Source organism: Culex pipiens, chromosome 3 (genome assembly GCF_016801865.2).
Source record: "Culex pipiens pallens isolate TS chromosome 3, TS_CPP_V2, whole genome shotgun sequence".
Taxonomy (NCBI): Eukaryota; Metazoa; Arthropoda; class Insecta; order Diptera; family Culicidae; genus Culex; species Culex pipiens.
The window spans coordinates 125,619,337-125,642,377 of NC_068939.1; the positions used below are offsets into that span (position 1 = coordinate 125,619,337).

General features: G+C 39.0%; 2 protein-coding genes across 2 annotated transcripts in view; both read right to left on the bottom strand.

The window, feature by feature from the left end:
* The window catches only part of LOC120428641 (uncharacterized), a 146,006-nt gene that overhangs the window by 20,762 nt on the left and 102,203 nt on the right, over positions 1-23,041 (bottom strand). The gene's annotated exons all lie outside the window — the stretch shown is intronic.
* On the bottom strand, positions 5,933-7,996 carry LOC120428642 (cell surface glycoprotein 1-like). Its single transcript, XM_039593683.2, has 2 exons — positions 7,732-7,996; positions 5,933-7,675 (listed from the first exon to the last, which is right to left on the bottom strand). Exons 1-2 carry the CDS (start codon positions 7,859-7,861, stop codon positions 5,949-5,951), a joined length of 1,857 nt encoding a protein of 618 aa, XP_039449617.1. The 5' UTR covers positions 7,862-7,996; the 3' UTR covers positions 5,933-5,948.

Below are 23,041 nucleotides of genomic sequence, written 5' to 3' on the forward strand. Positions count from 1 at the left end.
CTTACTGGTTTTCCTATCTAGATAGCATAAGAGAGCACAGATGCATCGATATGTTATTTGTTTATTTGTATCCATGGAAACACAGCAAACGTGCATCGATTGGTTTAAATGCAAAATGCTCTAAATATGAGTTATTTGCTAAAAGTAATTCATTGATTTAGCACGTAGTGTGCCATGAGAAAACAACACCAGGTGGCCCTTAGTATTGTAGGATGAACTAATCATGTTTAAAAACAGATGCGATACAGCCGCACTTCAAATTAGGCTTAAATTATCCTTAATATTGTATACCAATGATGATTAATATCAACATTTTCAAATATTCAATATTCTTTCTTCACAAAAACTGGAATATCTCAGCTCAGAGTTGATGAAACTTCAAAGTTGCTTAGACGAAAATCTTCGGCGGAAAATTTTCTACAAGATGCATGTATTCTCACATATGAGGAAATTTTTGTGTTCAATACCGAGGGAAAAGATTGAAAAAAAGTAAAGCAAAAACTCGTATTTTTCGACATAAAAGTTACCGGGAAAGTGAAAACAAGGTTTTAAAAGGCCAAATCGATACATTAACTTGTTTATTGGACCACAGACCATGATTTAATGGTATAGGCTATTTGAAATTTTAAAATTTTCCATTTTTTCTAAGCAGATTTTGTGAAATTGTCGAAAAAACTGACTATTTTCAAAAAAATGCCCAGGGAACGTGGTAAACAATTTTTCCGAAAGTTTTTATGTATGAGAGAGTTGTTTCTAACATGATTTTCTATCATTTGAGAACTGAGCACATTGAATTCCTCGACTTCGTGTTTTTTTGGGACACGCTAGTGTATCTTCTTGTTAGTGCAAATGTTAAGTTCAGAGGGGGCGTTCGTCTGAGCCATAGTTCAAAAGCATCAGATTAGTATGAAGATGATGGTCGCCGTGAGCATGTTCTGCCTCGAGGCCCGTATTTGATAATGGCAATAAAAGGCCGTTAATTGCCCCAGCAGCATATAAGGAAGCCCAACGGAGGAGGAGGCCGAAGACAACATGAAAAACAAACAACCTGATATTGTCTGACTTCTTAGATGGATCTGACATAAGGCGATTAGTTTGGAATTTGATTCAATTTGTTGAGTTGTTTATGAAGGACCAATACAAATACATCTTTATTGATATATGAAAGTGTGTACAAATTGAACTTATAAAAGAGGAATCAATTTACTTTTTTCTATATCAGAATATATTGAGTGAAAACTAAGTACTTTAAACGATTTATATTTTGCTATCACAAATTTTAACATGCTTTATAAAATTAGACTAAAAAAATAGCATTTATGCAATGAAACCAGATTGAAACATACTGCTTTTTGCTGTTAACCACTGGTAGAAAAAAACTGTTTCGGGCGATCAAATTATGGCAATCAGCACCTGTCTTTATTGCCAATAAGTGTTGAGTGGGTGATTGAATTTTCGACTTTGATTAATCCGCTTAACTTGAGGTTATCGCTTGATTGTGGGATGCTATTTTTATAGTTTTACCGTCCAAGATCAGGTGGCAAATTAGTGTGACGCCTTTTGAAAGGGTGTTTTAAATTTAAGCCAGTTTTTGTAGATTTTGCTCGATTTTTCCAAGAGGAAGTATCGAGGTCGGTCGCAGCTCGTTTAAAAATATTTTCATGAAATTCTGATGCACCGCAAAAACATTTTTTTTTTCGCAAATGATTTTTTTTGTCAATTTTTAGATGTTTCAAAGGCTAATGATTGCAAAACAGCTGGAGAGTAGGGTGCCAAGAAACAATTTCGCTCAAAATTGGCACAGATGCTTAAAATAACCCAGAGTACCGTTTTCCGCTTGTGGAGCAAGGGGTCTTTTCTGGGCACCCTACAGGACAGGTGTATAAAGCGATTTAAAACACTGTTTTGCCTTCCTCACTGAGGTAAGGCTATGATCCTGCTCTAAAAATGAACTTTTTATTGAAAGCTCGAAACCCCACCTTGATGTATACATATCGACTCAGAATCAAAAATTGAACAAATGTCTGTGTGTATTAGTGTGTCCCAAAAAAAGGCGATGCACAGTGGGCGAAATGGAACCCAAAATCGGACTTAATTGAACGCGGCTGGTTCCCTGGTATGAAAAATAGTGTTTCTCATGTAAAAAAATCCGGGGAATCGAATGGTGATGGTTTCATCCACCGCACGAAACGGCAAAGGGTCCATTTTGCCCCAATTCCCCATTTTATAACATTTTTTCTTGAAAATTGGTCTGTATTTAGAGCGGAGGCTTTATGCGGCCATCCAAAATGCACTTAACTTATGTGAAAATGTCCCAGGAATCTAGTAAAAATAACCACTTGCACCGCAAAAATCATCTAGGGTCCATTTAACCCCAATTCCGCTATAAAAGCATTTTTGGCCATTTTCAAATGTTAGGTCAGATTTTAAAAATCTGAAAATATTTTTATCGTAAAGATCAGACAATTTTACATAAGAATGACGATTTGCATTTGATAGTTTGACACATTTATGCTGATAAAAATAAAAAAAATTGCAAAAGGCAGTTTATTCTGCGTTTGGGAAAATTGGCTTGAAACTGATTCTTCAATCTTTTTATTTAATTTAATTTCTATATCAACATAAATGTATCAAACTAACAAGTGCAAATCGTCATCCTTATGTAAAATTGTCTGATCTTTACGATAAAAATATTTTCAGATTTTTAAAATCTAACCTAACATTTGAAAAGGGCCAAAAATGCTTTTACAGCGGAATTGGGGTTAAATGGACCCTAGATGATTTTTGCGGTGCAAGTGGTTATTTTTACTGGATTCCTGGGACATTTTCACATAAGTTAAGTGCATTTTGGATGGCCGCATAAAGCCTCCGCTCTAAATACAGACCAATTTTCAAGAAAAAATGTTAAAAAATAGGGAATTGGGGCAAAATGGACCCTTTGCCGTTTTGTGCGGTGGATGAAACCATCATCAATCGATTCCTTGGATTTTTTTACATAAGAAACACTATTTTTCATACCAGGGAACCAGCCGCGTTCAATTAAGTCCGATTTTGGGTTCCATTTCGCCCACTGTGCGATGTGCCGGAAACCTTCGGGCCCACCCGGATTTCGATAGGTTTTTGCCTCAGAAATAATGTTTTCATACAACAAAAAATTCCCAAAAATCATTTAGAACTCGCGATTTGCGATTTACTTAAAAATAGTCAGTTTTCATAAAAAACTATCATATTTTGTTCTAAAACCTTGAAAATGCGTTCAAATTGTGCCGTATTTAACTTTGACTCATAATTAGGAGTTCTACCAATGATGTGCTGTATTCATATTGTCCCAGGAAGTCGTCATTTTTCATTAGCAGCATGGTAAAGCTGCAAATATGTTTTTTTTGCATGATATTTTTACCAATTTTGCTAATTTAATAATAAGTTTCTGTCACTTCAGTGGCAAGATACAGCCATTTTAGTGAAATAAAAATTACAAATTTTCAAAATTTTCAATGGAAACTCAATTTTATCACTTACACCACTGTTTCAGCAACTGCTAGCATTTTGTATGTTTCGAAACCTTTTGCATTGTTTTATTACAGCAATTCACAAGCAAAATCTAAATTTATCAATAATTTGACTAAGTGGTACAGTACAACAATATCTTATTTTTTCAAGATTTTGATGAAAATAGCTTTTTGATGAAGAAATATTACTTACATTAATAAATATGTTTATTTTAAAAATAAAAAAACATTTTTTATCAATATCTTGAAGAAAATCAGGGAAATGAATGGATTGTTTGGGGAAATGATTTTCGGGTATATGGGTTTCGGGGAAATGTCATAGATTCTTTCTAATGTTAGGATTGAATACGAGATATTTATCATTTTTTTCAGAAATTTGAGACAATATCACGTATGCTTGATTTTATTCATTTCATGAGTCCGACAGAATAAGTATACCTTATCTGTTTCAGAATTTAACCAATTTTGTCAGATTTTAAATTTCAATTAATTTTTAGTTGATTTTCAACTAAAATGAACACGCAAATTACAAAAAATGCAATTTTTGTTATGTTTCAAGGTGAAGCCGTCAAAATTCTTTAAATATAATGAATCATCACTTTAAAATGTTCTGTATTTATTTTAATTTTACGAATTTTTACACCAAAGTGAATAAGGATATACCAGTTTTACCCTTTAAGTCCCTGAAGGAATTTTTGATCTCAAAAGATTTATAATTTTGTGGTTGACAACACTAACCTACAAACAAAAATGACTGCGTACACGGAGAAAAAAGAGTTCTTAAAATCGTGAACAAGCGTTCATGAAAATGGGAACCTCGAACAAAGTGTTCAAATTCCATGGTACGATTTTGAAAAACGTACCATGAAATTTGAACACTTTGTTCGTGGTTCTCATTTTCATGAACGCTTGTTCACGATTTTGGGAACTCTTTTTTCTCCGTGTAGGCTCAACTCGAGGGAAAGCACAAAGTTTGGGGTCTCCAGAAACACGTGCACTTTGAACGACTTTAACGCTCCATAAAAAACTTTGGAGAAAAACCATACGGCCCTGTCTGATTTTTTTTTAAGATTCCAAGTGCTTCCTCTTGAGTTGAACCTGCACAGAAAGTCGTCTTTCCATCTCTTCCGATACAGTCAATGTCATTGAGTGGCTTATAATGCTAAATGGTCATTCCATATTCATCGAACCAAAGTCTTGGGTTCGATTCTCGAAATTGGCATTTTTTTGTTAGGAACAGTTCTCTCAGATTTCGGTCATTCGATTTTTTTTCTATTTTTTAATCCAACTGATTTTTTTTGTGCATTCGGTATGCCCAAAGAAGCCATTTTGCATCATTAGTTTGTCCATATAATTTTCCATACAAATTTGGCAGCTATCTATACAAAAAAGATTTATGAAAATTCAAAAATTTGTTTCTTTTGAAGGAACTTTTTGATCGAAAGTTCAATAAAGCAAATTATAGATATTTTTCTCAGCATTTCAAAAATATTTTTTCAAAAGTGGGCAAACATGAGCATAAATTTTAAAGAATGAAAAACTGCGACTATTTTCATAAAAGTTACCTAAAATGGCAATAACTTGAAAACGATGCACTTTATCAAAATTTCATTAGAGGACTTTTTGATTGCAAATTTGATTTTACATCGAAAAATGAAGTTGAAAAATGTTTGCGACCAATATTTCTATATTTTTTTATAAAATCAGTATTGATTAAAAAATCATAACTCGGTCAAAGATTTTTTGCACAACCTGGAAATTTCTGAAAAGTTGGCATTTGATGTCCCCTAAAACATATCAGAAAATGAAAAAAATAGTGTTTTTTTTTTTTGCAAATCAAGTTTTGGTGACAAAAAGTTCAATAAAAAATCATACCTACAACTTTGCCAAAGACACCAAATCAATAAAAAAATTCCTTCAAAAGATACAGATTTTTGAATTTTCATACATCATTTTTGTATGGACAGCTGCGATATTTGTATGAAAAATTATATGGACAAACTAATGATGCAAAATGGCTTCTTTGGGCATACCGAAGGCACCAAAAAAGTTTCAGCCGGATTAAAAAATACAAAAATTAAAATTGTAGAAAAAAGACCGTTTTCGTAGAGAATTGCTCTAGCTGAACTTCTTTGAAGATGAACCCATGAGAATAATGCTCTAGGCAATCTTGGGATTTATCCTCTGTGTCCGTTGACAATACCTTTATTCGTGTTCTTTTTTCTTTCAGATGGCGCTGCACTTCTCTGGTTGTATGGAAAAAATAAAAAAAAATTGTTGTATCAAACCTAGAGAATCGCTCAAAAGAATGTTCTGTTTTGAAATTTTTGGTTTATGGATAGCCCTAACTATGTTTTCATTTCAACAGAAAAATCTGTTAAAAAGTTTCTTTAAAAAAAATTTATTACCACAGATTGTAATTTCGGGCCTCCCCCCACCTCAATCCCTCATCCTCCCCTCCTCCGCGTCATAATCCGCCGAACTCCTCCGAAAGATCCCAACCCTCTCCTCCTCACCCGGCTTATCCCCCGCCTGTATGATCGCCACCTGCCGGTTAATCCTGCTGTACAACGTCCACAGCGCGTCCCGAATGTCATCCCCCTGCCCCGCTCCAGCCGCCGTCTCCGCCGCATCCCGGATCGTCGAGTTCATATCCGGCGCAAAGTCCATCTCCTCGTCCTCGAGCAGGTTCTCCTGCCTGGACTGCTGCGGAGAAGCGGTTTTGTCCCTGATGGCCGAGCTCATGAGGTGTCGAGCGGTGGCTGCGTCCCAACCGGGCGGACGAATCGGGGACCGGATGTGGGAGGGACTGTGGAGGGAGGTTGGTGTTGGGGCGATGTAGGATTGCTGGGGTTGGGGGCGGGATCGGGCGTAGGGGGAACCGGCGGGGATCGGGACTCTTTGGGTTGGGGTTTGGGGGGAATTGGGGCCGAGCAGGCTATCTTGGGTGACGTTGATTGGGGTTGGTGGAAGTTGGGACAGGTCTGGGAAGCCGATTCCTTGTCGGGAGATTGGAGTGGAAGCGATTGCTGAATAGTAGCCTTGGGCACGGCTGGCTTCCGCGAGGGGGAATCCGGCGAAGGAGGGTAGGCTGCTGTCCATTAGGGATTCTTGTTGGTGGCGTCGGTAGCCTCCGGCGGGTCTGGCGATCTTGAAGGGGGAATCGGCTTTGGCGGAATCTGGAATGGCGTAGGGACCGGGTCGGGAGGTGGGTGTAGTTGGAGGTCTTCGCGCTATCCGGCTTCGAACGTGGTATCGATCGGCGGCACGAGCCATCTGGATGGATTCGGGACTTTCCGGTGGGAGGACGCTGGTTTGGGGTATCGAGTACGGACTGGTTCGGGGGCTCTGCGGGGTCACCTGGGTACCTCTGACAAGTCGAGCTCGAATATGTTCCGCTGGCATGCGAGCTAGGCGGAAAGACTGCTCTTCCTGGGGTGTCATCACCCGGATTCCCTGTGGAGTCCGGATGAGCATGGAACCGGTGGGAGATCGTGGAGGAGCGAGAATTGGCGAGGGTTCCGACGGGAAGAACCGCGATTGGGGGACGACACCTCGCTGAACGGTTGAGCTAACGATGACTGGAGATTCGCTTGCAACCTGCCGCTGGAAGACACGTTTTTGGGGAGTTCGTGACACAGCGGCCGTCGGCGTTCGGATGAAGGGTGCCGGAGCAGTGTACGATGTGTCGAGAGGTCCAACGTCTCGCATAACTTGCCTTCGGAGCGGAACTGGTCGACGCCTTAGCTGGAAGCTTTCTTCCAGTTCCGGTTGTGGGGCTGTGTAGAGGTATCGTCCCCGATAGATCGGTGCCGGAGAATCTACCATAACAATAGGACCTCGAAGTGGAGGCCTTTTAGGGGTCTCGAAATCCCTTGGGTATCCTCCGGTCCAACCAGGACCTGCCGCATGTTGCCCCACGACCACGTTGGGGACATGGGCGTAGCCACCGTGAAGCGCTTCCGTCAGAGGTGGTCTATCAGGAGTAGGAAATTCGTAACTTTCGTAAGGAGAAGGCTGCTCCTCCGGAGTGCTGTAAACAATGGCGGGACCTTGTGCGATGATGCTGGAAGCGTCCGATACAGTGCATATGGAAGCGTCACTGCCTGGTTCCACTTCCTGGATCTGCTCGGCAGATCTTGGCACCGGTAGCAGGTTGGGTTGTTCTGAAAGGTCGATTCCTTTAAGTCTCACTACCCAAGATCATCAAACGAAATCTTACGGGAAAGGTTTGGGGACTTGCGAAACTTGCGCTGCAACTTCCGGCTGAACTCATCCGAGTGATGCAGCAGAAGGGCGGCCGTCATGGCCAGTACGGCACGGGTGGCCGGTTCCAGGAAGTCGGTGTCCATTTTGGTGGCAAGAATTTGGATCAGATTTCATACAATTTGGTCAAACTGGAAAATTTTGGGCATCCGGAGTCACTTTGACTTGAAAAGTTCTACAAGCTGTCAACTTGATTTGAACGATTCTCAAGGCTAATGTGATGAGAGTTGTTTGAAGTTGCCATTTCGTGAAGATCGTCCATTTCGTCAAAGTGCTCGCCAATGCCATCGATTTGTTGCAAACCTGCTAATTATAACTCCGACGCGATCTCCAGCACGACTTCAATAAAAATCGATTAAATTTAGAGCGCCCGCTGACTCGCGAGCGTGATCCGAAAGGTCGTGCCGGCGATAGTTCCACTTGTTTTTCAACACTCATCAGCGATGCCCCACACTCATCACGATCCTCCACGTGAGTCGCACTTGACCGATATTCCTAATTACCGGTATTGATTTGGTACGAAGAATCGATCTGGATATGATCCTTTTCGAAACTCTCGCAGCAGGTATTCCGCTGGCCCAAGAAGCCCAATTATTGCTGGACGACCGTAACGAAGTACCGCGCGCGTGACTCACGAGACTCTTCTGGAGATGATTTCAGGACTTAAAAGGCAGACCGCGCGCGCGCGATCATCAGCTCAATGTCAACCCCCTTCCTAAAACGACTTCATTTGGGGTGACGATCAGCAAGGGTTTGTTCCAGTTTGGTTGGACCTGGATGTCCTCGCGGGTTGTAACCCTTAAATCACAAAAAAAAAAATCAGGAGTTCAACCCTCAAGTCACATTCGACTTTGCAAACGATCGTGTGGCGTTGATGCTCCAAATAAGCTCACCGCGCCGCGGTGAAGAGGTGAGAAGAACCAAAGTGGCGGCGACGTTTTTCGAATTAAGATCGCTTTATTAGTCAGAAGTGTTTGTGCCAGACAGGTGATCACGTGGTGGAGGAGAAGGAGAGGATCGCCACGAGAGGAAACAGTAAAACGTGACCATCATTGTGTGTTTCCTTTGAATGGGGCTGAGCAGAGCAGAGAGACAGAGGATGGTGAATAAACAAATAAAAGAGCAAAAATCAGAGCATGAACTGGTGCATGCTGTTGCATGTGGGTGTTTTACCTATGCTGTCAGGCCACTTAATCTTTGGAGTTGTGTAATAAATTAAGCAAGAGGAAGCGGGATTCACGCGAAATTGAGACATTAGAGCAGTTCTCTGCCAAACCCGGAAATGGATTTTATTTTTTTATTTTTATTTGGCTCAAACTTTGTGGGGGCCTTCCCTATGACCAAATAAGCTATTTTGTGTCATTGGTTCACCCATACAATGTTGGCTGCTGTCCTTACAAAAATGGTACGTACATATTCAAACAGCTGTAACTTTTGAGTGAATTTTCGGATCAATTGGTGTCTTCGGCAAAGTTGTAGGTATTGTTAAGGACTATTGAGAAAAAAAAGGTACACGGAAATTTTTTTTACAGATTTTTTAATCAACATTTTTTTCACAAAAACTCAATTTCCCAAAATACGTATTTTTTGATTTTTGAGATTGTTTGACATGTTTTAGGGGATAAAAACCCGCAACTTTTGAGCCATAGAGAAACATGATCAAAAAATCTGCCGCCGAGTTATGATTTTATGAAAAAAATCAAAATGCGGATACAGACATCGCCCAAGTAATTCAGAAAAAGAGCTCTCAAAAATCAGGCCCGGAACTCAAGGTTTCAGATCAAAATTCAATCGAAAGAGCGCATCATAACCTTCAAATTAGTAATAGGATTTTTTTCTGGGACGATTCCCCGCCAGGCACGATTTTTTTAAGATTTCTGAAAAAAGCGTTTTTCCAAAAGCAAACCTTAAACCTTTCTTTTGTAAGAAAGGCAAAAAAAAAACTTTTTGCGTTTCTCTTTGTTTCGTCGTCCGTGTCTGTCGCGGGTGACGATGAACGGCCATGATCAACGACAACCAACTTTTTCAAAACTTTTTTCTCGAAATCGCGATAACTCGTGACGTTTATTAGCAAATCTCTTATGTTTATGAATCATTTTTTTTTGTAATTATCTGCTTTACAATTTTGCAGAGCATTGTCACACTCTAAAAAATAACCCTGCAAAGTAAGAAAAAAACAGGCAATTTTTAAATGACAATTTTTGTTCTACATGTAAAAATGACCCTTCTGGGCCAATGTAGATTCGAAAAGTACATTAATTTTTCCTTAAAATGACACGTTTAAAAACAATTACGGTTAAGTAACGAAAAATGGCAGAGTTTTTAAAACTTTTTTCGACGGAAAATACGTTTTTTTCGGAATACTGAGTACGCCATCAAATCGAGCGTCCAATTTTACATAAAAGTCCCTTTGACACAAAAATTCTATCTCATCACACCTCTTTTTTAGCATGTTCAAAAATGGAAGGGGTCATATCGCCCCTCCGTCACGAGATATCAAAAAACGAACCTCGGATTCGTGATCAGGGACAAAAGTTAACCCTTTGGACAAAGTTTCACGCAAATCGAAGGGAGGTCTGCTATGTGAGTTGGTGAAGAATTACCCAGACATATTTTTTTAAAACAAGTACAGGCGACCTTCCCATGCCCCTGATCGCATAAATGTCCCTTTTATATTTTGCCTTCCTCACTAAGGTAAGGCTATAATCCTGCTCTAATATTGAACTTTTTATTTAAAGCTCGAAAACCCACCTTGATGTATCCATATCGACTCTGAATCGAAAACTGTGTGTGTATGTGACCAATAATGTCACGCAGTTTTCTCAGCACTGGCTGCACCGATTTTGACCAAACCAGTTGCATTCGACTTGGTTTAGGGTCCCATATGGTGCTATTGAATTGTTTGAAGTTTCGATAAGTAGTTCAAAAGTTATGTATAAAAATGTGTTTTCGCATATTTTCGGAAGTTGAATAAATGGCAATAAACTGAACCAAACATCATCATATTATACATCGTAAGTTAGGTAATTGAAAGACCTTTCCAACGAGTCTAAAACATTGAAGATCTGGTAACCCTGTTTCGAGTTCTGACCACTTATTTATTTACGGTATTTATGTACTTTTTTGTAGCCTGATCTCACTTAAATGTATGTAAACAACGTCCGGATCCATCATCCGACCCATCATTGGTTAGGTAATCGAAAGACCCTTCCAACTAGTCTAAAATATTGAAGATCTAGCAACCCTGTCTCAAGCTATGACCACTTAAGATGCCACTTATGAGCCCTTGAGTAATATGTGTGTTTTTTTGTATTCCGGAACTTAACCAAATCAGACGAAATTTGTGTCCAAACCCATCATATCACATATCACCCATTGTTAGAAAAGAGTGAGGAAGGCACCAACCACATAGGTGGATTAAGTTAGTTTTTTTTTAATTATGTTTTGCAAATTTATTTTTCGTTTTATTTTATTCACACAAACTTTGGAAGTACTTTCTCCAACACCGCTTTTAAACTAATTTTTTTCCACAAAAGGTGAACCTTTAAAAAACATGTTTTATTTAATTTTCGCTAGGCAGCTTTTGAGCCACAGAGAAAAAAGGACACGCATTTTCCACAGTAATATAATTTTCTTTTTATGAAATTAACAAAAAAAACATGTTTAATGTTAACATTACATTCTATTCAATAGAAGCCATTAGAGGGTTATGGGAAACCCATGAGCCATTGGTTGTTTTGAAAAAGTACTCTAGATATAAGCCATACGTTTCACGGTGCACGTAACAAGCCATCAACAATCAAATTCCATTTAAGCATTTGCAAAGTTTTCCCATAAAAAAATTATTTATTGCCATTCTTTCCTGCCTTCATCGAGTTCAGTTTCGCAAACGTACTAATTTGCATCCATCACCACGTCGTAGTGGCCAAAGTCGAGCGTGACCAACTGCTGAGCCCACAACTTTGCCCCGAAGGAAGAGGCCCACTCCGGGGGTAAAGTTCAACCAAGTCCGACCACTTCTTTCCTAAGAAGCCCTCCGGTTCGGTTCGGGTCGACATTTTTACGAGCGCTTTTTGGTGTAAAAGGTTAGTTTTATATTTCTTGCGAGTTGGGGACACTAATGGAGGGGTTTGACAGCTGAAAGTAAATTTTGCCAATTATGATTTGAGACTCCACCCGCGGCGTCTAAAGCTAACCTCAAACGTTCCTCATTAGGTCAATCTTTCCGAAATAAAAACATCATTGTGCAAAAATCAACACTGAATTGAAACAGTGTGGCAAACTGCTCGACTGTAAGAACACTTTTTGGGAGATTAATCTGGCATTGTGTGCAAATTGACCTGATTCACATACTGCTAGGAGCTCATCATGGGCTAAGTAATTTATGTATGAGCTAGGAAAACATCTTAAACGAGCACAAAATTTTAAGGGAAAAAGCCTCAGTTAACAAATTGTACAATAATCCGATGTAATTGTTTCTTTCGTGTATCGCCCTTAAGCTGCTTGGCTCACACAACAAACATTTTTTAAGCTAATCTATGCTGTAATTACAGCAGCAAAACAATGTTACCAACCTTGAACTGGATCAAAAGAAGAAGACGAAGCTTCAAAGTAGTTGATTGACAAAGAAGATGAGGCAAACGAAGAAGAATTTCAAGTTCATCAACACCATCTTAGCGACGAGCCGAGGGAGCCTTCAACTTCAAAATATTCATGCTGCGTGTCACGCCTTCTCATAGTTGCCGATTTAATTAGTTATTAAGTCGAACTGAACTAACGAACGGTAGCTGTTGAAATGTCATCCGTTGAGTTGGTGCAAGACGAGTGAAATTAATTGTGGCTGTGATTTGAGTTGATGATCTTGAAATTTTTTTTTTCATCGTGGCAATTTGAGTTTTCATCAAATTATCAGATTGATTTTTTAGATGTTCGTACATTTTTCACGCAATTTCAACTTAAATTCCTCTTTGAAACCGTTCCAGCGGATGCTGTTAAGGTAGGTAGAGCCACTAACAGCCGAGTCTATCCGATTCTATCCGAGAGGTGGTGGTTCCCTTCAAAGTCGACAATCAACAGCCATTTATCGCAAATCATTCAATCAGACGCCCCTGGTGCTCACCGACGACCGGCGCGGCGCCACCAACCAGTCAGTTCGGACGTCGATTGTCAGCCCCGTCGACTTGACTGCGTTGATCTCGCCCACAATCGCGATGTGAGAAGGAGGAGGAGGAGGAGAAAAAAACGTCCAGACTGTCCATCCGAAAGCGGCTTAAACGGACGGGGCAGGTGTGCTGTACCGCTGTACTCTAATTAGCATAACGAAACGGCGCACATTGAGCTAGGTGAGATGAGATGATTTCAACGCTTTGACGACGTACTTGAAGTCTCTTACGATGATGGTTGAAGATGGGAGATTGAACGGGAAGGAAGTGTTTTGGGAAGTTATGGGAATCACGGGACAGACAACTGAAACATTGTTGCATGAACTGTCCACAATGATGTCTGTTCATAGTGGATTTACACGCACATGCATTAATGTTTTGTCTGTTTATCGACTCATAATCGAAAACTGAACAAATGTCTGTGTGTGTGTGTGTATGTGACCAATAATGTCACTCAGTTTTATCTGAACTGGCTGAACCGATTTTGACCAAACCAGTCGCAATCGACTTGGGGGGGTCCCATACGGTGCTATTGAATTGTTTGAAGTTTCTATAAGTAGTTCAAAAGTTATCTATAAAAATGTGTTTTCGTATATTTTCGGAATTAAATGGCAGGAAACTGAGCCAAACATCATCATGTTATACATCGTTAGTTTTTTTTTTTTTTTTTTTTTTTTTTTTTTTTTTTTTTTTTTTTTTTTAATTTATATTTATTCAAATTTTCTTTTCCATATACATTCATTCAGTTAAAATATTATTGAGTGTCCAATCACAAACGATGACTTTTCACCTCAATTTTAAATACTAGCAACTTTCATTTATTCATGAAATATTGTAGCTTTCGCTATTCAGTGATTTCAAATGTAGGAGGTCCTACATGTACAAAAGGGAAAAGGGATACCTTAAAACTAACTTATAAACTATATAAAGAGCGGATCAATGCAGCTGAAGACTGCAATGATTTTTGTCGAAATGCATCAATTATCTTATTGGACATAACATCCAAAGTGTCAACTTCGGCTAATTGATGAAGTTCACTGGTGCTGAACCAGGGAGGAAGTTTCAGAATCATTTTCAGAATTTTGTTCTGAATCCTCTGAAGTTTTTTCTTCCTGGTTAAGCAACAGCTTGTCCAGATCGGCACAGCATAAAGCATGGCAGGTCTAAAAATTTGTTTATAAATTAACAGTTTATTCTTGAGACAAAGTCTAGAATTCCTGTTTATAAGTGGATACAAACATTTGATATATTTGTTACATTTAACCTGGATACTTTCAATGTGATCCTTGTAAGTAAGGTTTTTGTCAAAACCAAGTCCAAGATATTTCACTTGATCCTCCCACTTTAAATTTACCTCATTCATCTTTATAATGTGATGACTTTTTGGTTTAAGAAAATCAGCCCTTGGTTTGTGAGGGAAAATAATAAGTTGAGTTTTTGCAGCATTTGGAGTAATTTTCCATTCTTTCAAATAAGAATTGAAAATATCCAAGCTTTTTTGTAATCTTCTTGTGATGACACGAAGGCTTCTGCCTTTGGCGGAGATGCTTGTATCATCAGCAAAAAGTGATTTCTGACATCCTGGGGGCAAATCAGGCAAGTCAGAAGTAAAAATATTGTATAAAATTGGACCCAAAATGCTTCCTTGAGGGACGCCAGCACGTACAGGTAGTTGATCAGATTTGCAATTCTGATAACATACCTGCAGAGTACGATCCGTCAAATAATTTTGAATAATTTTCACGATATAAATCGGAAAATTAAACCTTTTTAATTTCGCAATCAAACCTTTATGCCAAACACTGTCAAATGCCTTTTCTATGTCTAGAAGAGCAGCGCCAGTAGAATAGCCCTCAGATTTGTTGCTTCGAATCAAATTTGAAACTCTCAACAACTGATGAGTAGTTGAATGCCCAAGGCGAAATCCAAACTGCTCATCAGCGAAAATTGAATTTTCATTAATGTGTGTCATCATTCTATTAAGAATTATTCTTTCGAATAACTTACTAATAGATGAAAGCAAACTAATGGGCCGATAGCTTGAGGCTTCAGCAGGATTTTTATCCGGTTTCAAAATCGGAACTACTTTGGCATTTTTCCAACTACTGGGAAAATATGCCAAATCAAAACATTTGTTGAAAATTTTGACCAAGCCACTTAAAGTTGCTTCTGGTAATTTTTTAATTAAAATGTAAAAAATGCCATCCTCACCAGGGGCTTTCATATTTTTAAATTTTTTTTGATAATAGATTTTATTTCATTCAGATCCGTATTAAAAACTTCATCTGATGAAAATTCTTGTTCAACAATATTCTGAAATTCTATTGAAATTTGATTTTCAATAGGACTCAAAACATTCAAGTTGAAATTATGAGCACTCTCAAACTGCTGAGCAAGTTTTTGAGCTTTTTCCCCATTAGTTAATAGAATATTATCACCATCTTTTAAAGAAGGGATTGGTTTTTGAGGTTTCTTAAGAACCTTTGAAAGTTTCCAAAAAGGTTTGGAATAAGGTTTAATTTGTTCGACATCTCTTGCGAACTTTTCATTTCGCAGGAGAGTGAATCTGTGGTCAATAACCTTTTGCAAATCTTTTTGAATTCGCTTCAGTGCAGGATCACGAGAACGTTGATACTGTCTTCGGCGAACATTTTTCAGACGAATCAGAAGCTGAAGATCGTCATCAATAATGGGAGAATCAAATTTGACTTGGACTTTAGGAATAGCAATATTCCTAGCATCCAAAATTGCATTAGTTAAAGATTCCAAGGCTGAATCAATATCAGCTTTGGTTTCTAAAACAAAATCATGATTCAAATTATTCTCAATATGATGCTGATACCTGTCCCAATTAGCTTTGTGGTAATTAAACACAGAACTATTGGGTCTGGTAACTGCTTCATGAGAAAGTGAAAAAGTTACTGGAAGATGATCAGAATCAAAATCAGCATGAGTCACTAAAGGACCACAATACTGACTTTGATTTGTCAAAACCAAATCAATTGTTGATGGATTTCTAACAGAAGAAAAGCAAGTTGGTCCATTCGGGTATAAAACCGAGTAAAGACCAGAAGTGCAATCTCTGAATAGAATTTTACCGTTGGAATTTACTTTTGAATTATTCCAAGATTGGTGTTTGGCATTAAAATCACCGATGATCAAAAATCGAGATCTATGCCGAGTAAGTTTATTCAAATCCCCTTTGAAATAATTTTTATTTTCCCCAGTGCATTGGAAAGGCAAATATGCAGCTGCAATCATAATTTTCCCAAAAGAAGTTTCAAGTTCAATGCCCAAACTTTCAATAACTTTTAACTTAAAGTCACGTAACGTGCTATAAGTCATACTACGGTGGATAACTATTGCAACTCCACCGCCATTTCGATTCATTCGGTTATTAGTTATAACTTTATAATCTGGATCACTTTTCAAATAAGTGCCAGTTTTTAAAAATGTTTCGGTTATAACAGCAACATGCACGTTATGAACTCGTAAAAAGTTGAAAAATTCATTTTCTTTCGCTTTTAAAGAGCGAGCATTAAAATTCATAATATTGATGGAATTACTTAGATCCATGATTAAACTTCAGGGTAAGAACAACATCATTCGCAAATTTTAATCCAATCTGGATAGCTTCCATCATGGATGTAGCATTACTCATTGTTTGAATCAAACCAAACAGTGAGTTTTGCAAAAAAGTCATTTTTTCAAACGTAACATCGCCGAGATCAGAAGATCCCAAAGCGTTGCCAGCAGAAAAATTTTCAAATGAGATTTGAGGTACCTGCCCAATTTGAAAATTGGTAGAGGATTTAAAATTCGTGGATGAACCCGAACCCGAAACGACGTTAGCATAAGAAATGCCATTGTTGTTACCTAACTTTTCCACGGTAGGGGTATTTCTAGCATTGTTCGAGTGAGACAGCACGAACGTTTGATTTAAAGATGCAGGTACAACCTGACTTTGAGAAAATTTCGGTTTGGATTTCGGCTGATGCTTAGCACGAGAATCCAAAACCTTTTTTCTGATGGGGCAATCCCAGAAATTTGATTTGTGATTTCCACCACAATTTGCACATTTAAATTGGGTGACTTCTTTCACGGGACAATTGTCCTTGTCGTGAGAAGAATCCCCGCAAACCATGCATTTTGGAACCATGGCGCAATGATCAGTACCGTGACCGAATGCCTGGCAACGCCGGCACTGGGTCAGATTCTGGCCATTACCGCCATGTTTCTTAAAATGCTCCCACTTTACCCGTACATGGAACAAAAACTGAACTTTGTCCAAAAGTTTCAAATTGTTGATTTCATTTCTGTTGAAATGAATCAGATAAAATTGTGAAGTCAAACCAAAGCGAGAAATATTCCCGTTTGATTTTTTCTTCATTGGTATTACTTGGGATGGGGCAAAGCCAAGCAACACCTTAAGTTCGTTTTTGATCTCATCCACCGACAAGTCGTTGGAGAGACCTTTCAAGACCGCCTTGAATGGCCGAGCATTCTTGGTCTCATACGTGTAGAAATTGTGTTTGTGGTTTTTCAAATAACCAACAAAAGTTTGGTGATCTTGTAAAGATTCCGTCAACAAGCGACATTCTCCTCTTCGACCAAGCTGGAACGAAACTTTCAAATTGCAAGTTTCCTTGCAATTCTTCAGTTGCGTTCGAAAGCTGGCCAAATCGGAGACGGAAGTCACTACAATTGGCGGAGCCTTTACTCGTTTCTCGACGGCAGAAGGCTCAGTACGAGGAGAAGGTTCCATGTCTTCAGTTTCGGATAAAACACCGAAACTGTTTGTCAATGGAATTGGAGTATTGACCTCACATTCAGAATCAGAATCAGACCTCAGAAGAGGCTGTTTTCTTTTTCTGTTTCCGTTAGCCGGTTTAGCGTTCAAACGCTTCACCGACGTAACGACCAAATCTTCAGAAGATTTGCGTTTACCTTTGTTTTGACGCATTTTGCAAGCAAAGTTCTCTTAAAAAGATGGCTTCGTTTGTAAAATACAACAAAATTTCAGGCGGGGTTAGTCTTGAAAAGACTGTTTAGAATTTTGGAAAAATAACTCAGGTAGTCTTTAAAAAGACTGTGAATTTTGTTTTGAAATAACTCTGAGCTTAGGTAGTACAAAATACCGCAGCTCTAGTGTCCGTTCACCACGAAGGTTCGCAAGACACTCATACATCGTTAGTTAGGTAATTAAAAGACCTTTCCAACGAGTCCAAAACATTGATAATTTGGCAACCCTGTCTCGAGTTATAACCACTTAAGACCCATCGTTGGTAAGGTAATCAAAAGACCTTTCCAATGAGTCTAAAACATTGAAGATCTGGCAACCCTGTCTCGAGTTCTGACCACTTATGATGCTACTTATGAGCCCTTTAGTGATAGGTGTGTTTTTTGTATGCCGGAGCTTAACGAAATAAGACGAAATTTGTGTCCAAACCCATCATATCACATATTACCCAGTGTTGGAAAAGAGTGAGGAAGGCATCAACCACATAGGTGGATTAAGTTAGTTTTTTGAAAAGCTAATAACTTGTCAGGGTTAACTCGGATCGTTTTGCGACCTTCGGCAAAGTTGTTTTCATAAAATTCAACATAAGAATTTTACGCTTGACAATGATCCGAAACATTTAACGTTACATATTTTTGTTGAATTTAGATTTTTTTTCCTTTTCCCCATACATTTTTGCATTGTTTTCCATACAAACTTCAACGATCAATAGAGACCCTTAAAACATAACCGATTTGGCAAAATTTGCACAGTTACTTATTTTTAACCTAGAGCAGTGTTTCCCAAAGTGGGTACTGGGCTCCACTAGTGGGGCCGGGCAAGTTCCTGGAAGGGCCGTTGATGTATGTAGATGTATTTGGCCTGGGCTAAAATAGCCATAATCGAACCAGGGGGAATCGTGGACACTTGAAGTTGAAATATTATTATTGAAATTTTTCTACAAATCTTTTTAGAGATTTTCAAAAAAAGCTTTTAAAACTCCTTGAATAAACTGCCAAATGTCCATACTTGCTCATAAATAGCCTTTTTTGGTCCAATTTCCAAACATTAAAATTTTCAGTTATGTTGTGTAAAAGAGTTGATTAACTAAGAAAAATTTCGTTAAGAAAGTAACATTTTTTCTGAAATGTCCTCATCACCTGAGGACAGCAAATCGTTCAGAAAACATTTCCTAGATTACAGATTTCCGAGTATTAGCATTAAACCATTTTTATACAATCGGCTGCCATAATTGTAAAGAGACTTACTTATATGGGAGCACCAATGCAAAATGCAAAGTTCAAACAATTTAAAACTAATCATGGATTCGACAGATTTCGAAAAGTTTTGTTCTAGATCGTATAGTACAGCAACATTAATGGTATAAATATGTGTGAGAAGCAATTGATGGCGTTATTACTTTTCAAGATTCATGCAACACAACAATATAACCCAGAGCGATTGGTATGGTTTGTCCACGCATCCTTCCTCTTCTGTAAATTTTGTGAAATGTTATCCGTTCCCTGAATCCTCTTTGCGGTTAATGCTATGCTGTAGGCCTGTCCAGGTCAGTGAGTGTAATACGTCTCGAGGATACTCGAATTTACATGCAACAGTCTATCAGAAGTTCTTTCAAAATGCTATTGGAATTAGAAAACTTTGAATTTTGACCTTCGAAATAAATGAAAATTAAAATGAGGAAATATGTGTTCTGATTGTATTAAACCCCGATTTAATCCCACCTGGGGTGAGATAGAGCCTTACTTACTAAAAAATATAACAATGGTAGAACTTCTTTCAATTCATAACATCGACTATCTTTATTTATAACGCCAGCACACACAGCAAAAAATCCGATGGTAAAATCGCATGCACATGACCTTCGTCAAAATAAACACATAATATTACACACTGCATGTACAATGTTTGCAAAAACAAATAAAAAGTTGCAATCGATGGGATTCTAGCCCAGCACCAACAGTAAGGACTGGCGCCTTAGCCCACTCGACCATTAGCTCGATGAAACGCTGATATTTCAGTCATGTAGATTCCACATACTGACGGGCTACATACTTCAGGGTGTAAAATTGCAATATTTTTTTACACCCAGGCCTTTTACACGCAGCTGGATTACTACTTTTTTAGCTGTGCAGAAGAAAGTCTTATGATGAAAGCAAAGTATTACAAACGATTTGTTTTCCAAAAGAAATAAAAATTGAAATTTTCACCAAAATAATATTTTTAATTGCACATATTTCTAATCATACAAGCGTTTATGACAAACGCGAGCACAGCAAGATTCCCATGCGCCAGTGACAACGCACACCGCGGTTTTGGTTTTCTAGCTTCGGCACGAGCCCGTTTGTGTGTTGGTATTTTGGTTCATCGTACCATCGTACCGAACAAAGCAGGCGCAAAGAAAAACTGAGGTACAAGTGAACCGCGTGTGCCGCACGGTGCAGGGAAGCTAGCCATTCAGCTTCTACGAAAGTGACAGAGTCAGAGATAGCTATTTTTACAACCGCACCACTACACACTCAACCGCGAGTACCTTAGGTAGGAAGCCATTGGCGTCGCCAGCATTAAAAACTTTGAAAACGATATAAACGATGAAAAGCTTAGAAAGCTCCTATTGGAATCCAATAAACCCTGTTAAATAAATTTACGAAATCACGAAAAATTAAGTCTACTTTTAGACGATTTTAGGAGCACACGGGAAACAAATTAATTGCAGTCGGATGCATGTCCTATATCACAAAAGTTTTTGTATAAACATTGGACAGTTATGCACAGATGGACAAGGCAAAAGAAATCGAAAAGCTACGATATCTTACATGTTGTAGGAAACATCGGTAGACAAGCTACTACAAAACGAGTATAAGTTGAGCCACAAAATATATGCGCCAGCATTCTCGCGCCAGTATTCGAAGCTCAACTTGACAATTGTCGACGGAGCGTCGAAAATCGATGCAGTGTGATTTTTGACGATTTTTCCCATGAAAATTCATGCTGAATCGTAATATTTAGGAAGATGGAAATGACGTCCAGCCATAAAGTAAAACCTATATCTTTCTTTAGTAAGAAAGGCAAAAAAATCTAATTGAACGAGCCATGCCATCTGCCTTTCTTTAAATCAACCTCGAGACAAACCCTTTTAAATGTGTCAAAACGCGTGACAATGCGTTTCCTTATGTGCTTAATTAGGCGCCAAATCACCCACGAAGTAAGTAACAAGATAATATCTTGTTTAAAACAAAGAATACCAGCAAGTTAGAACTATACGCAATCAATCTTGATGGCAATTTTATTTACGGCCGCAGAGCTTTTTTATTTTTCAGACCAGACCATCTTCAGTTGAGACACCTATCAAAAATAGGTTGAGATCACTTACAACTCAATAAACCAAAAAACGCCAAGGGCTCGCTTTAAGCGCATGCGTTTAAGCAATTGTGGAAAATTGCCTCGAAAACCAAAATTTATCCCCACAAACTTGTGTGCGTTTGATGCACTTTGGGCGAGATCCTCTGTTGCTAGCTGACCGAGTGAAGTTTGTAAATTTTTCCAACTTGAACGAGGAGGGGAGCTGTTCGCATAATTTATGCAAAATTGCAAAACGGTGCACCCACCAGAGCTTCGAAAGCCCCTCGAGGCTACTTAAAAGTGACGCACTTAAGTAGTGTCCCTTGAGCTATTGTGTTGAATTTGGAGGTGGTGGGTGGACTTGGCATACAGGAGAGGGAGGTCTTCTTACACACACTTGGTGCAGTCATTAAAGTGCGCCGGGTCGGTGGCGCTTCTTGGCGTTTTTGTTGACTCTTCGAACAAGATCGGGTGTTTTACGCAGAACGGTATCTTGATTTGAAATCTTAAACATGAGAATGGTTTCTTTTTGCAGAAACATTGTTTTTGTTTCTTTTTGCTTGTTTTGGTGACACCAAAAATTGCGTATTTTTTGAAGAGCTGAAATGATACATTGCTGAATTGATTTCAAAGTTTCGGACTTAATATCAAGTTGAATCAAGTTCAATCTTTGTAAAACATAAATTAATAAAGCCAACACAACTCAAAATCATCACACGCTGTGCTCGTTGAGTGATCAGAAGAAGAGACGTTGTCATCAAGATCACTCGATCTTGATTCATCCCACGATGACGGTGCCATACCAGAGCAATGCATTTACAGCATGTCATCGCTCAACTCCGACCCCCGACAGCTACTAGCCAAGGCTCGCCAAATAACTCCTCTAAACTTGTGTGAGAAACCTGCACGAGAGCCTTCTCTGTAGGGGTTATCCATAAGTTACGTGATATTTTTATATCTCTTCAATAAAATTATGCTTCCAACAATATTCTTTTAAAGCAATGACGTGGTTCATGGCCGTCCCCTCCTAGTAAAGCATCGACGTTCTACGCGTGGAAGCCCAACAAATCACAAGTCCTGCTGATTGCAGGCAGGTCTTCTGCCACCTTCACCAATCACCGCGGCGAAGAGTTGAACTCAAGTGGGGGTGCTGATGGCTGCGAGGGGTTGGGTTTCAAATTGATGGTGGCTAATTTAGTGCCAATTGCGCCAGTCCACGGAACGCATACCTTGAGTTTAACCCTTGATCCAACATTGCTAGTTTAATCTTTAATTTGAGAATTTTCGAATTAGCATAGCATAGCATTGGTGTCTACCCGTAGCTGCTACTTCGTTTTTGGCCAGGACCCCCAAACATTGCTCCGTGGACCACAGATGAAAAGTAGGAACCAATCATCACCCCTTCGCAATTTTCAAAGGTCCTTATCATGCTGATCAATACCGACGCCGGCCACGACCAGAGGTAAGACACGGGGAAGTGGATGGGAATGTTAGTCCGATACTTGAGTGATAGAGACCGCCAAATCGACTGCGTCTCCGAAAAAGTATCACATGAGTTTTGAGGGGTTAGTAAGATGGGTATGAGGTCAGGATTCACTGTGGTAGGTGATGCGACCATAAGCAATTTGTTTATCGGTTGAAATTTTAAAAATCTTAGGCAGCCGGCTGCGGAAAGATAGCTATCTAGGGATTTAAATATAGTATTTATTCGACCGCGATTCTCCAGAAATTCTCCGTCGGCGTGC

What these genes read in the sequence shown, in the direction of transcription:
- LOC120428642 (XM_039593683.2), bottom strand. Translation starts at nt 7,861, where the DNA reads ATGGACACCGACTTCCTGGAACCGGCCACCCGTGCCGTACTGGCCATG. An exon ending in CAAGTCCCCAAACCTTTCCC is followed by an intron (nt 7,676 to 7,731) that starts GTAAGATTTCGT and finishes TCGACCTTTCAG; the next exon opens with AACAACCCAACCTGCTACCG.